Source organism: Podarcis erhardii (assembly GCF_964252035.2).
Source record: "Podarcis erhardii genome assembly, chromosome: 1".
Classification (NCBI taxonomy): domain Eukaryota; kingdom Metazoa; phylum Chordata; class Lepidosauria; order Squamata; family Lacertidae; genus Podarcis; species Podarcis erhardii.
This window is the reverse complement of record NC_138497.1, coordinates 107,684,568-107,700,941: the sequence shown is the minus strand read 5'-3', so window position 1 is coordinate 107,700,941 and position 16,374 is coordinate 107,684,568. Positions and strand designations below refer to the sequence as shown.

Below are 16,374 nucleotides of genomic sequence, written 5' to 3'. Positions count from 1 at the left end.
CCCCCCTGTACAACAACGAAACATTTTTTCCCCTAGGTTGGCGAGAGAGGCCAAAGGTTTTCTTTTTAAAAAATAAAAAATGTGATTGGAACTCGCGGTCTATTTTTAGTGGCAAAGCTCATCCCTGAGATGTACTAAGAGTCTCTGATCATGTGCAGTGTGCTGTTCTCTTATAGCTGAACCACCCCATCTGTTTCCTGTGAGAGACGGGTGTGATGATGGCCGAGCAGCCCGGGTCCGACCCTTCCTGAATGCGCGATCTTTCCCCCTCGAGTTGCTAAAAAGAAGTTTGTGCGTGTGATCAAAACACGGCTTGGAAGAGGGATGGGTGAAGACTTTGGTGCCGCGTGGTCCATTAGGGCAAGGAAAAAAAATCGTAACTTAAAAGGCGGCTTGCAGGCGCTTGCTTGATTTTTTTTTTTTCCTTCCAGAAAACCGAGCCGGGGCCACCCGGGTGGCTCCCAGACAGGTGTGGGGGCATCTGCGCGTGCCCTGTGGGCGTGCCACGTCTGGGTGTCTCGTGCGTGCCCGCTGGGGCCGGGTGTGATTCCCGGCTCGGTCCTGCAGGGGGCGAGACGGGGCGTCTCTGCTCTGGCGCCTGGATTTGCGCCGGGAGGAAATGATGTGCCTGGCTTGCCTGGTTAATTACAGCTCCAGACTCCCATTGGCAGAGCAGGGAGCAGCCACTTCCTCCTCCCTCACTGCAGCTGTATCCCCGGCTGAGTAGCCCCTCCTCCTCCTCCTCCTCCTCCTCCTCCCTCCCCTCCTCGCCTCGGCTCGCCTGGCTGCCTCTTCGGAACTTTGCGCCTGGCTCGCTCTTCGCTGCCAACTTTTCCCCGTCGCGACTCGACGGGAACGTCTCCTCCTCCTCCTTCGGGCTCTCCAAAGGCGCCGCTGCGGGTAGCTCAGGCACCGCCGGAAGGGGGCCGGGCGCTGGGAAGATGCGGCCGGGCGCAGCGCCCTGATTACAGCGCGGGTCTCCGGGAAGGGGTTGCGCCGCCGCCGCCAGCCCTCCTTGCAGCTACAGCCGGAGCAACAGCAGCCGCTGCAGCAGCAGCAGCAGCAAAGCCCATGGACGGGAAGTTCCTTCTGCTCCTCCTCCTCCCTTAGGATCCCTGGGGATCCCGCGCCGCCGCCGCCGCCGCCGCCGCCTCCCCCCTGCTTCTTCGCCTTTGTCTGCGGTGCTATGAAGAGGTGAGTGGAACTGCCTGTCTGAGCGGAGGCTCGCCCTTTGGATCTCACTCCCGCCCCAAATCCAGCAGCCTCTCCCTCTTCTCTCCTCGGGGTCCAAAATGCGTCCTTTCCCTCCCTCTCTCCCCCCACGCATGGGTCAAAACCCGCCTCCCACTGCGTCTCTGGAACTGTGTTGGAGACGATTATTATTTTATTTTAATTTTTTTTTTAAGATCTCGATTTCCAACCCCCCTTCCTTCTTACGCCGTTTGTTTGGGGGGAAAAAAGAGGGCCCCCTCTCTTTATATACGTAGAAATTATTTATTCGGAATACTGTACAATAATGTGCGGTTCATGCAGTGCCTGCTCCTGTTCTGTCTGTGTAAATGGGCGTTTCGGACGCGCCTTTAAGAATCCTTCCAGAAAAGCTCCCAAAGCCAATAATATTACATCTGAGCTCTGCTTCCAGAGGCGGAAACTTAAGAGGAGATTTGAGGTGGGGGGAGGGGGCACATCCTTTAATCACTTCTGGGAGGCAAGCCTCTTCTGGTGCAGGAAGAGAGGGAGAGGAGGAGGAGGAGGGGGTCAGGGAGGAAAGAGAATCTGTAAACTTTCCTTGGCTCCCTCCCTCCTTTCCTGGCTATAGTCTTCCAGCAGCATCAAAGGCAGGAATGTGGGATTCATCTTCAGATGCCCACAGGGCAACTGTGGTTACAGATGTTACTCATTACCTTGCCAAGCAGAAGCCCTTCCCTCTTAAGCTGCAGCTCTTGCAGGAAAAGAGAAAGAGAGCAGCTTGGCAAAGTCATAAATAAAAATGGAAGGGAGATGGATAATTTGGTTTGAAGCAAGAGCCTTGCTTTATTTTTATTTTTGAGTGTGTGTTTGGACTGGTCTTTGTTGTTAAGTTGCTGGTTGATTATACCTCTAAAGTGTTTGGGAGGTGCCCAAAGGCTCGGGTACCTTTTTTTTATTAAGTTGCCTTGTAGATTTTATTTGTTGCTTTGGAGGTGATTTGCACACCTTAAAGAACCGGGTACATTAAAAGCTTTGATTTAGTTCTCTGAAGAACATAGGAAGACTCGTTCTATGTTTATTTTTTAAAAATAAAAAATAGGCCTCTTTGTTGGCATCTTTTACTTGTCTGACTACTCTCTTGGCTCGTGGTTTCAGTTGGTGAAAGAAATACTTAACCCACAAACACGATGTTTGGCATTTGCTCCCTTTTCAAATCCTATGGAAAATGTTGAGGTATGAAATTGCCTACTCTGTGGGGGAGTCCTTTATTTTGTTTATTCAAATAAAACAAAAAATGAAAAACAGTGCGTTGGTCTGTACAGCCAAGCCACACATTCAGAGAATTCACATTGTCCAGTTCTGCAAAGTTAATTTTGGCTTTTGCGTGTGAAAGTGAGACCGTGCACAATTCCCCCCTCCCCCTTGGTCAACAAACGAACTAACAGTTACCGTATTTTTCGCTCTATAACACGCACCCGACCATAACACGCACATAGTTTTTAGAGGAGGAAAATCCGTAGGCATGCCACCTGTAGGCATTCCCTCCATAACACGCACAGACATTTCCCCTTACCTTTTAGGAGGAAAAAAGTGAGTGTTATGGTGCAAAAAATACGGTAATTGTTAAAGAGTACTCAGCTTCCTTCACTAGAAGAAGAGAAGGGGAAAGAGCGAAGTCATTGTATGTCTATTTTGTATGTATGATTTTAGGTTTTACTTTTTCATGTTGTAACTTACATTTAATGTATATTTGCAGCTGATATATAAACTGTTTGCTGAGGGCAGGGCAACAGCTTTCTTCAGGCTTCCTCAACCTCTGCCCTCCAGATTGGCCTACAACTCCCGTGATCCCTAGCTAGCAGGTCCAGTGGTCAGGGATGATGGGAATTGTAGTCTCAAAACATCTGGAGGGCCGAGGTTGAGGAAGCCTGGCCTACTTCATCAGATGCACTCATGCTGATTTAAAATATTACTTTCTACAAAACTGCCACAGTATGTATTCATTTTCAACATATAATATGCTGCTGTTCTGCCAGTACCATATTGGTTGTTTCTTTGCTCTTTGAACTTTATAAATGTTCGGTGGTAATGTGCATCTTATTGCAAATCTGTACATTTGAAGAGCAGTGATAATCTGTAAGTATAATGAAGGAGGACTTGGCATAGCCTAGTTTGTTTCTGTGCATCTCAAGTAGTTGACCTTGAGTAACACAGGTTAACCCTGTTTTCCCAACCTTCCTCTCATTAACTTAGAGTAGCACCGATGTTGACATAGTGGGAGAGTCTTGTCTAGTCAGAGTTGTTAACAGTCTGCTCCCCACTTTTTGTCATGGCCTAAACATCTATTTATGTCCTTCCCCATGCAGAATGCATGTGTGATTTTCTAGCTGTGTGTCAACAAACCATAGAGGTCAGTCCGTGGAGCTATGTTGGTAAATGAAACTCATCCCTAAATAGTAGTTCTGGTTTTTTTTTTAGCACTCTACGGCAGTTTAGGTTTATTAGAAAAAAATATACTGTTTGCTTGCTCTCCAAAAGTTTTAAGGAAAAGTGTATCTGGAAAGAAGGTGGATGTTCCACAAGACAGCAAGATAGTTATCTAGTTGTATTTGAGAATTTGGGCCTAGGAACAGGCTGGCATCACATTTGGGGGCCTGATACAGAAAGCTACAGAGAAACTGTGGTTACATCCATTGCTGCAGGAGTATCAGAGGTACTTTTTGGCTGTTTGTGACATTAGTGGTGGTTGATGGCTGCTGTTTCCTCTTCACCTCTCCCCTTTACAGAAACCACGTTATGAAGATTTATTTTTTTGCTCTTGATGACTCTGCATCCATTCTGTACACATCTAGAGCACTCACCCAGGACATTGAAAGTGGTAGTTGACAAAGAGCAGCAAGGCCTTGGCTATGTGTGCAAGCTGTGCGCAGTTTCAGTATGTTGTGGTGGGACCGCAGTACATACTTCAAAGAGCTCAAAGGTTGTCTCTTAACTCAAAACGGGGAGAGTGTGTGTGTGTGGCATTTAATTTTTTTAAAGACAAGGACCAGGAGGATGTTATTTACACACTCAATTCGTTTGTTAATTTGCAACATGGGTGACTAACCTTCAGCTACCCAGGTGTTGGTGATCTATGACTCCCATCAGTCCTAGCTAGCATGGCCAATAGTCAGAAGTGATGGGAACTGATCTACAACAACTGGAGGGCTGCACAGGTAGCCACCCCCTTTCAGAATATGTATACTGCACCCTTCATAAGGTGCAGAGGAGTCAAAGGTTTCATGCATGGGGTGTGTGTGCATGTCCAGTATATTTTATGGCAATCAAGATGGATTGATTTTCAGTCAGGTTTCTCATTTTAGAACTCACATTTTTCCAGAACTTGTGCTTTCAGAGAGGAGGGGTTGTCTACTTGTTCTGGGCTTTGGAACAGAGCCTGTCCAGTGTAATATGATAACCCACCCCCAGAATTCTCTGGCTTGGTGAAAGAATGAGATCGGTGGTGCCCACAAATTATGGGGGCGATCTAAGCCTAATCCTGTGTTAGCCCAGATTCCCAGTATATGGGTATAGCATATTATAAACTTATGGGAGTAACCTGATACTTATGGGAGTAACCTGATACATATAAAATGTGGTTGGTAAAAAGATGGAGTTTGGCAGTCTTCACTGCTTCCCAGGAAGTGCACAGACAATCACATAAGGAAGTGCACAGACAATCACATAAAGATATATCACAGTTGGTTTTCAAAGTGGTCCCATACGACCATCTAAGTGGCATGTGTTGAGACACTGCAGGCTTTATGGCCTAAGCATGGATTTGGGAGGCATCCATTTAATTAAAAAGACAAAAGGCTGCTAGCTGCCCGTGATCTCACCTGCTTGTAAGATGAAAGTTTGGCTGTTTAGAAAGTGTGTGAGCTAGTGCCGTGCTGAACCTTAACAGAGGTTTTCTTTCATCATTCAAGAGAGGTTGCAGGGATGAAATATACATGCTTTTTGGGGGGGGAAGTGTGGGTAACTTACTCTCTTTCTCAGTAGGCTGGTCTGAGGAGGTTGCATTTACCAAGGTGATCAAGGGACCTGCCCTGTTGTTTTCATTGAGGAGCTATTTAGGAAAGCCTCACACTCGCAGCAATGGGGAGCTTTCTGCAAGCTGCCTCCAGAGAGCCAGTGTGGTGTAGTGTGGTGTGGTGTAGTGGTTAAGAGCGGTAGTCTTGTAATCTGGGGAACCGGGTTCGCGTCTCCGCTCCTCCACATGCAGCTGCTGGGTGACCTTGGGCCAGTCACACTTCTTTGAAGTCTCTCAGCCCCACTCACCTCACAGAGTGTTTGTTGTGGGGGAGGAAGGGAAAGGAGAATGTTAGCCGCTTTGAGACTCCTTAAAGGGAGTGAAAGGCGGGATATCAAATCCAAACTCCTCTTCTTCTCCCAGCCCAGGATTTTTATCTGGTATGATTCTTTGAGCACACAAATCTCGCTAGTCATGATGGCTAGAATACCAGTTGATCATGAATGGCGAGATTGCTGCTGCACTCATGTCCAGTTTGAAGGCTCCCATAGTCATTTGTTTCACGACTGTGAAAACAGAACATTGGACTACATGGGCCTTTAGCTTGATCCAGCAGGGCTCTCTTTACGTTCTCAGTTATACATGCGAGCTGAAAACTGATGTATGTGGTGGTGAAAAAGAGAAAGAGACTTGCAGCGCAATAGGCACAGGAGTGTTTCCCTTCCCTCCAAGTGTTCCACGGATGTAACTCACTCCACGTGCAATTCTGAGGCTTACTGGGGATATGGATCCCATGTAGCTTACAATCAGTAAGATAACTGGAATCTGAAATAACAATTTCTCCTCTTCTCCCTCTGTGCGTTGTTTTGGGAGTTCTCCCCCTTCCCCTGATCTAGTTTGAGGGGCAGGTGAGAGAAGGAGAAGGTGAAAAGGCTTGCTCCATTAGAAGAAATCCCTGCATGGGATTTGACTGGTGGGACCAGTTGGTTAAATTTGGCCCTAACATATTTATTATGGCATAAGCTTTCATGTTCTTCTTTGTGTGCCTCACTCCCCCCCCCCCCAAGAGGTCCAGAGGGCAGCAACATGAGAACGACCTTTTTTGCAGCAGCTCCCTGTTTGTGGAATGCTCTCTGCAGGGAGGTTCGGCTGGTACCTTCATTCTACGCCAGGCAAAAATATTCCCTCCAAACAGGCCTTTGGCTGATTAACATCCTATACCCTTTTAAGTGTGTGTTTTTTATTATGTATTTTGTGTTTTCATCTTGTATTTTTATGTCGTGAACTGCCCTGAGATTTACAGATGAAGGGCGGTATACAAATTTCAATATATAAATGTCAAATAATAATAATAATAATAATAATAATAATAATAATAATAATTTATTATTTATACCCCGCCCATCTGGCTGCGCCTCCCCAGCCACTCTGGGCGGCTTCCATAGAAAACAAAAATACAGTAAAATATGACACGTTACAAACTTCCCTGAACAGGGCTACCTTAAGATGTCTTCTGAATGTCAGGTAGTTGTTTATCGCTTTGACATCTGCTGGAAGGGCGTTCCACAGGGCGGGCGCCACTACCGAGAAGGCCCTCTGCCTGGTTCCCTGTAGCTTTGCTTCTCGCAATGAGGGAACCGCCAGAAGGCCCTCGGCGCTCGACCTCAGCGTCCGGGCAGAGCGATGGGGGTGGACCGAGGCCGTTTAGGGCTTTAAAGGTCAGCACCAACACTTTGAATTGTGCTTGGAAACGTACTGGGAGCCAATGTAGGTCTTTCAAGACCAGTGTTATATGGTCTCGGCAGCCGCTCCCAGTCACCAGTCTAGCTGCCGCATTCTGGATTAGTTGTAGTTTCCGAGTCACCTTCCAAAGTAGCCCCACGTAGAGCGCATTGCAGTAGTCCAAGCGGGAGATAACCAGAGCATGCACCACTCTGGCGAGACAGTCCGCAGGCAGATAGGGTCTCAGCCTACGTACCAGATGGAGCTGGTAAACAGCTGCCCTGGACACAGATTTGACCTGTGCCTCCATGGACAGCTGTGAGTCCAACTGACTCCCAGGCTGCGCACCTGGTCCTTCAGGGGCACAGTTACCCCATTCAGGACCAGGGAATCCTCCACACCTGCCCACCTCCTGTCCCCCAAAAACAGTACTTCTGTCTTGTCAGGATTCAACCTCAATCTGTTAGCCGCCATCCATCCTCCAACCGCCTCCAGACACTCACACAGGACCTTCACCGCCTTCACTGGTTCTGATTTAAAACAGAGGTAGAGTTGGGTATCATCCGCATACTGATGAACACCCAGCCCAAACCTCCTGATGATCTCTCCCAGCGGCTGCATGTAAATGTTGAAAAGCACGGGGGAGAGGAGAGAACCCTGAGGCACCCCACAAGTGAGAGCCCAGGGGTCTGAACACTCATCCCCCACCACCACTTTCTGAACACGGCCCAGGAGGAAGGACCGGAACCACTGTATGACAGTGCCCCCAACTCCCAGCCCCTCAAGACGGTCTAGAAGGATGTTATGGTCTGTTATGTAGTGAAGTTTCACCCTGGGCCAGCAGGGGGATACTGTATATAGTTTTCACTCAGGTCTGTTGATAGTTTTCACTCAGGTCCACGTCAGTTATTTTAGGCGGGAACTCTGGGCTGTTGTTGCTACAATGTTGATAGCCGGCTGCCTATAAAAGCAGGCCGGCTGAGCTGTTTGCAGTCAGTTCTATTCCAGCTTATGAAATAAAGAGCTACTTGGAGAAATCGCTGTGTCGTCTGCTATGTCAACCCACAACTTAACATGGTCGATGGTATCAAACGCCGCTGAGAGATCCAGCAGAACTAGGAAACAGCTCTCACCTCTGTCCCTAGCCCGCCGGAGATCATCAACCAGTGCGACCAAGGCAGTTTCAGTCCCATGATGAGGCCTGAATCCCGACTGGAAGGGATCCAAATGGTCCGCTTCTTCCAGGCGTGCCTGGAGTTGTTCAGCAACCGCTCGCTGAACCGCAGCAAATCCTTAGCTTACCTTGGTGCAAAGGGTGGTGCTGTTGTAAGAAAAACAGGATTGTACCCCAGATTTGAAATACTAGCTAACTAAATGTGTGCACTCAACCCAACCAGATAAAGTCATCCCAATTCCTGACGCACTGTGTCTGCCTACCCCACTCCCAAATTCTCCCTCCTGTTTCCTCAGTCCTTAGGCCAATATGTGCCCAGATTCCGTTATCTTCTGTTGCTGCGTCTGTGGTCATTAAACCTCTCATTGTTTTTATTCTATCTCTGCACGTGTTTGTTGCCTCTGCCTCTTGGGAAGCACAAAGCTGCTTCCTACTAGAATCTTTGGGGCAATAAAGATCTCCTTGTGATTATGGGAAACCTGCCTGCAAGATTTGGTTGTGAGTTGGATAGAGCAAGTGCAACATCTGCCCCCACCCTCCACTGCCCTGCACAGTGATGATTGCTTGATTACCTTCAAAATCACCCTTAGGCCTGTTTGGAAATTGATCCTTTCAAGGCCTACTACTTTGATTAAATTATATAAAACTGCAGTGAAGTTAAACACAAGGGATACACGCTTCTTCTTGGTAGTCATTGGTGTTTATTTGACAGAGAGAGACTGAAACCAGGACAAGTAGCTTATAGATGAGGCTAAAATACAAATCAAGGCTTATTTCCCGTGAACCATCGGTTTGCAAGATTGCTTTTTGATTGCTTATCTGCTGTCTCATGGAAACTGTGATATTCAGAAAAAGGCGCTTTTTTGTCAGTTTGCATGTGTCTCCCTAGTTCTGCATGTGTTTTCTTCGGCGTGAACTTTTGCAGAAATGTATTTAACAGCTTCGTAGTCCCCCTATCAAACTGGTAGCTTTTGAGGTCCCAGGCGCTTAGAGAAGGTGATGTCAGACAGATCGCTTGCTGACTCAGTCCTTGTTGCAAAGCTTATGGGAAGTGTTTTGAAGGATGGCTTCTTATAAGTCGCTATCTAAATGATTTTTTTGGGGAGAGATGGCAAAGCCTTTCTGAATCCATTTGTACTCCTGCCTTCATCACAAAGGGCTGGTATCTGTGACTTGTGCCTTGGACCAGGGTGATTTTGCTTGTTGTTTGTTTGTTTCCCTCTAGGCAGGGGAGTTTGTAACCTGCCTTGCCCAGAGTTGCCCAGGGGACAAAGATGCATGAAGGAAGCAATGTCTGGCCTGATGTCTCCATGAATACAGCTACTTCTCCCTGGCAGCAATTTAAGTGCCTGCTGTAGCTGCTGTGTTTGTGCAGATCTCCCTTGGGAAGCAGTGGCTCTGTATTCCTTGAATGTGCCAAGTTGAGTACAGTGGTACCTCGGGTTACGTACACTTCAGGTTACATGTGCTTCAGGTTACAGACTCTGCTAACCCAGAAATAGTGCATCAGGTTAAGAACTTTGCTTCAGGATGAGAACAGAAATTGTTTTCGATAAAGGAAAACATTATGAAAATGGTATATAGATGGTATATCACTCCCGTTAAACTTGCAAAAATGTATAAAACATGTAATAAATGTTGGAAATGTAAAGAAAGGGAAGGGTCGTTTTACCATATGTGGTGGGAGTGCAAGAAAGTAAAGGGTTTCTGGGAAATGATATATATATAATGAATTGAAAAAGATGTTTAAATATACGTTTGTGAAGAAACCAGAAGCCTTTTTGTTAGGAATTACAGGAAGAGAAATTAATAGAAGTGATTATAAACTTTTTCAATACACAGTGACTGCGGCAAGAATTTTAATGGCCCAAAAATGGAAACAAGAGGAACTACCGACACTGGAAGAATGGAGGTGGAAACTGATGGATTTTGCTGAACTAGATAAATTGACAGGAAAAATTAGATATCAGAAAGACCACAAGTTCACTCAGGACTGGAGAAAGTGTACGATTTATCTGGAAAACATTTGTGATGAGCAGACAACGCTAGTTGGATTTAAAGAGGCTTTGTGAATGAGAAAGGGTATTGTAAAAGGGAAAAGAGCTGTAAAGATTTATAAACTGGCAATATAATTATAAAGGAAATGCGGAATAAATATAAAAGTATGAGGATTGCGGGGGGAAGTCAAAAATTTGTAACATATGGAATATGATTGTGTTCAAATAATTTGTAAAAGAAAAACTTTCTTAAAAAATTAATAATAATAAAAAAAGAAATTGTGCTCCGGCAGCAGCAGGAGGCCCCCATTAGCTAAAGTGGTGCTTCAGGTTAAGAACAGTTTCAGGTTAAGAACGGACCTCCAGAACGAATTAAGTACTTAACCTGAGGTACCACTCTATTGCTTTCTCTCCCTCCAACCACTGCCCCCCAGGCAGCTTCAGGTTAGAAATGGCTGAATCAGCCCCTGAATTAGCACAAGACTGTCATTTTTGTCTGTGCAGCTTCTCTCCGTGTTGAGTGATTTGGGTGGGACTACGCTATGTTGGCTGGTTAAGTGTTAAACAGGCTTCATCAGACCATGAGAATCGACTGCATTTGTGGAAAGGCTGGTTTTCTCCAGAGTCTTTAACGCGTGTCTTGTCTGGCAGAGAGCAACCAAGTTACAGAACCTAAATGTGAGCCCCAAACTTAAATGGGAGTTTCAGTGGCCATGTTTGCACATAACGATAAGCCGGGGTTGAGGCTTAACAATGGTTGACCATGAATGAGTAGTGTGCCCGTTCACACGGCTTGATTGCTCCTGCTTCACTCCTCCCCTGGCACAAACAGGACATCTGCATGGTGGTTTGTTAACCCCTAAGAAGCCATCGTTCAGAAGCTAACAACAAACCAAGGTTTACTTTTCTGTAACTTAAAGTCTTAACAGACCTGCTATGGTTATAATTAGCTCTTCGGTTACCAGGTCATCACAGTTGACATTGTACAAATTAACTCATACTAGGGATTGCGAGTTTGCTACCCCCCCCCAGTTGTCGTTGGACTCTTGCTAACATGTCCAGTAGTTGGGGGAGGTGGGAATTTTAGGGTGCCACTATGACTTCCCCAACCCTTTGCTGCGGCTTTGTGTATCTTAAAAGCAAACCAAAATAAGTGTGAAATTCTGCACCAAGAAGAGTTCACTTCTGTGGTCTCTATGAATTATTCAACTGAAGTCAATTTACATTATTATTACCATTATAATTATTAATATATATACCATTTGCATGCCAAAATGGCTTCTTTCTCTCCTAATATTTCTCTTAATTCCAAATTCACATTATTTTGTTCGCCCTTGTTAGTTATATGTATGGTGTTGAATCCCTCCCCCAAATCCCTCTGACTCCTGAGTTTACAGTGGACGCTCTCTTAAAAACCAGAGTTCTGTTTTGTGGGTTTTCTGTGCTCCCATAAGATCACCATCCCCAGTTTTATTTTATTGCCCACACTTCACCCTGAGGTCCCTGGGTGGGTTAGAACAATTTAAATCACAACATTAAAAAAAACAACAGTTTAAAACAAATTAAAATTTCAAGAATAGGGTTCGTCCTAAAAATCTTGGGTTTCAACAGCCAGGATAACGAGTTTTGTCTTCACCATTTGCAGAGTACTGTATAGTGAAGATGACAGGCACACTTCTGTGGGGAGGGAGCCCCAAAGCTTGGGAGCTGCTGTGGAAAATGCTTCCTCTTGGCCCACCACCCCTAGCTTCTTAGGACACTGCTGTCTATCAAGATGGTCTCCTGTGCTGATCATCATAATTGAGAGGGAACAAAGCCATCTTTTAGATATTTGAGGCCTAAGTCATTTACGGCTTTAAACCAGGATGGATTTGATTTAAATTAAATCAATTTAAATCACTAGTCAGTAAGACCTGATTTAAATCTTTTTTTTTTTTTACAGAAAGACTCATCCTTGCTGGTATAATCTTAATATTTACAACCAGGTGAAGGTTTCATTGTTGTAATAATAAATTTTCAGAGTAGTTTTTACAGTTGTATCAAAAATTACTGATTTGGTTATACTATTACAAATGCATAATTATGAAATTATTGTGAGGTTTAATAAGTTAACTGTTTATATTTGGACAACTTTTCTGCTGTACTTTATTGGAAAGAGAAAAATAATCATTTCCTTAATAACAATTTAAACTAGTTAACTAAAACAATAACATTATAGCATATGTATCCATGTTTGTTAGCTGATGTGCTTAAATATTTTAAAAAAACTTAGACTGAGTTTTAGCACACATGAGAAACTTAAAACAAATTCTTACTTCCTGATGAATAGCCTTTGGACTATAATGTAATTTAAAAAGAAAACTATATTTAGAAAAAAAAAATTCTCCAAAAGCATTTTATTTTAAAAATCCAATTTAAATTTAAAAAAATCCGATTTTTTGATGATTTTTAAATTAAAAAATCATTAATTTTTATCCACCCTGCTTTAAACTCTTAACATGAACACATTTGAATCGGGACCAAACTACTGTCCTAAAACAGGGGTTATACGAGATCAAAACAGAACCCCAGCCAGTAATCTGGCTGCTGCATTTTGGGTCAATGCTGAGTCATCTTCAAGGGCGGCCCCCCACGTAGAGTCATTGCAACAATCCAGTCTTACCAGAGTATGGAGTGCAGTGGCCAAGTCGTTTTCTGTTGGAAAGGGGCTGTAGCTGCCAACATCAGAAGAGCCTTATTGGATCAGGTGAAAGACTCATCTAGGTCAGAATCTTGCTCTTCCACTGGTCAACCAGGTACTTATGGGGAGCCAGCATGCAGGACAAGCTTACAACAGCCCTCTCTCTCCCCACATGTGCTTTGCCTGATCCTCTTTTTTAAAGCCACCCAAGCTGGGTGGCGATCACTAGCTCTCTTGGAAACGAGTTCCATAGTTTAACTTCACACCGTGTAAAGGAAGTAAGTTCACACCCCTCTCCTCCCTAGAATTTTAGCTTGCACGCAGTCCAGCTGGGTTCATCCCAACTGTCCTCCATTGAGCTGTCTGGGCATATAATAGAGACTGGAAGAGCTGTGTTCATTTGTTTGTAAAGGGAAGAAATGAGGCAGGCAGTTGACTTATCATCTATGGTCAGAGCAGGAATCTGAGACGGGGCTTTGGGAGAGATTTTCAGCTGGAAATGTTGGTGGGCAGTATGGAGACAAAAGAGCAGTAATGATCTGTCCTTCGGCCTGCGCTGTTTAAATTGGAGACCTGATCTAGGCGAGCATAGGTGGTGCTGTTCCATTATTCCCCAGCTCACTAGTATATTCTTTCTCTCTTTTTACCACCCTCTTAATTGGTGACTAATAAATAGCCTGTCAGTCTCGTCTTATTTGCTTTTCGGGCTTTAGGCTGCCAGATTTGAAAACCAGTCAGTCTGAATGCAGCAAATCAGAATCTGGCATTGAATGGCATTTTCACACGCTGCAGAGCAAGGAATCTGTCCTGGCTCAATCAATAAAAATTGAATTGTCGTGGGGATACGGCAGTGGTCAAGCTTTCTTGACCTGTGTGGTGGTGTTTTTAAGATTCTGAATTGAAACAGATGCACTCTTGCCCCGCTTAACACATATGCAGCTTTGATACCAGAAATGGTAAGGCTCCGCTCCTATCAACATTCCTGGTGGAGCTAACTTTTCCAGTTAAAACTGATAAACTCCTTGCTTTGTGGAGCTTTTCGGTGTACAGTGGTACCTCGGTTTAAGAACAACCCTGTTTACAAACTATTCGGTATACGAACTCCGCAAAGCCAGAAGCAGTGTTCCAGTTAGAGAACTTTACCTCGGTCTACGAACAGAAGCTGAATGGTGGAGGGGCACTGGCGGCGGGAGGCCTCATTAGGGAAAGCACGCCTCAGTTTAAGAACAGCTTTGGTTTAAGAACAGACTTCGGAACAGATTAAGTTCATAAACCGAAGTACCACTGTATTTATGGTTTCCTCCTGAGATGAGTTGAATCTGCTCAATAAAGCTGGATTTTGCATCTTTTCAGCAGCTGGGAGAGAGAGGACTTGCTGTGTGGAGCCATGGTAAGAAGGGGTTAGATTAGGGAAAGCCTAATAAATCTGATTTTTTTTAAAAAATCACCATCGTGATTTTTAAACAGTTGAAATAAGTGTTAAGTCATGGCAAGCTGGTGATCCATGTTCATGTGAAGCTTTTTAATTATTTTTGGGGGGAAATGCTCTAGTTTTTGCTCTTGTTGTAACATGCCAGCTAATCTCCTGTAACATTAATGCACGTTATTTATGGGCAACATCTCACTCACCCTTGATTCTGAGGCACTGTACGTATGTGATCCTCTGCTTTAATTGTGGCATTTTGAATGCATGCTTCCTGATTTAGGTATGTTTAGAAATGGTTCACCTTGATCACTCTGTATGTGTGTGTAATATAGGGCTTTTCTCCCTTGAGTACCTCAAGCAAAAAGCACACTGGTGTAATATAAAACCCAAGTTTCCATCACACTTGGGCACAGTGGTTAGCTGCTACTCCTTCCCCTTTTCTTCCTAAAGCTGGAGGTCAACTTTATCAAAGTTAAAGCTCAAAAAATAAATGCGTTTTTAAAAGGCGTTGGAACACCAGGAGGTTTGGCACATGCCTAAGCTCAAAGGAGAGGTGATGTCATAGCAAGGGTGCCGCTCCAAAAAGGCCCCCCCCCCTCAGTTGCTGCCAGCCACGCTCATATAGGCTTGGGCTTGGGCACATCCCGGGAGGGTCTTATTAGCTGATTGTAGCAATTGAATGGGGCAGTGATTGAACGGGGCAGTAAGGCAGAAAGCATGCCTTCAGAAATCCTATGTAAAATGCAGCATGAACCGCTTCATTTTGCAGGAGTTGGAGCTTCTGGAGCAGCCTTAAGGGCAGCCCCACACAGAGCGAGCTTCAGTAGCCCAATCCTGAGATTGCTGGTATGAGTCATAGTAGCAAAGCTCTCCTAACTCATAATGTACAGTGGTACCTTGGTTTGCAACCGTTTTGGATTACAACCACGTCAAACCCGAAAGTGCGTTCCTTTTTTGGGGGGATTACAACCTCTTTGGGGGGGGTGGGGATTACAACCCATTTTTTGGGGAGGCCACATTGGTGAAAGCATGCCTTGGGTTACAACCTGTTTTGGTTCACAACCGGACCTCCGGAACGGATTATGGTTGTAAACCAAGGTGCCACTGTATATAAATGTGTATGTAAGAGTTGATGTTTGCTTCCCAGGGATAATTGCCTGCAAAAACTTAACATACAATTTTGAAAGTGTTTGGTTAGACCAGGGTTTCCCAAACTTGGCTCTCCCGCTGATTTTGGACTACAACTTCCATCATCCCTAGCTAGCAGGACTAGTGGTCAGGGATGATAGGAAGTGAAGGCCAAAGACAGCTGGAGAGCCAAGTATGGGAAACCCTGGGTTAGACTGATTTTTATATTCTTTCATTGACCTTGAATCCTGGGTTGCCTTTCCATCACTGGAAACACTCCTCACATTTATAGACTCTTTTCTAGTGGAGGCTTATACTGGAGGGAGGAGATAACTTTTATTTATTTCTTTGCCTATTCCCCCCGTAGCCCCCAGCATCGCCTTCCATGCTATTTCAAAGGGTTCCTCCAACCATCTGGAGCAAACTTCCAGTATGTGGTGTAGGGGGACAGGAGAAGACTCTCGATCTTTTCAGCCAGCTGGAGCATCCCACTAGGAGAGAGCTGCTCACAGGAGCTTACAGCCCCAAACCTTTGTTACTTATTTTAACATTAGGAAACTGCAGTTTTTAGAAGTGGAAAACTTTACATATAGAAAATGGTAACAGGGCAATGCCCTTCTAATCAGCAGTTATAGGAATCGATGGCTAGATAGACAGCTTCTCTTACACGAAAGGTTCATGATGAGAATAATTCAACGATGTGTCATATGGACTTTTGGTGGATGCAGGTTGCCATTTATCACTTGACAGCTGATTGAAAAGTCACTCTGGGTCACTGGCCGCCTTGTCATCTGGCAACTGGTCATCTGTAGCCTCCGGCCATGTGTTGAAGTGAATTTTGCCATACTGTATTTCCATAGCAGGTTGAAAATAAGGATTAGCGAAGATGGGGCAAATTCTTTCTTGGGTCCATTGGAACACTAGGTGCTTAATGAAACAAAAACAATGTTTAATGTCCTGCCACAAACAAACATTAATAGTAAAAAAAGAGCAATAAGTAGACATGAGCCCACCAACTATTTTTTCCAGGCTGCCAGCATTTTA

The 16,374-nt window shown here is 44.9% G+C and overlaps 1 protein-coding gene across 1 annotated transcript in view; it reads left to right on the top strand.

Moving 5' to 3' along the window:
• Positions 1–742: 742 nt before the first annotated feature.
• The window catches only part of ACVR1 (activin A receptor type 1), an 81,132-nt gene continuing 65,500 nt past the window's right edge, over positions 743–16,374 (top strand). The window contains exon 1 of the mRNA XM_081872297.1: positions 743–1,194. Coding sequence (XP_081728423.1) covers positions 1,187–1,194 — 8 coding nt within the window. The 5' untranslated portion in view covers positions 743–1,186. The remainder of the gene's footprint in view (positions 1,195–16,374) is intronic.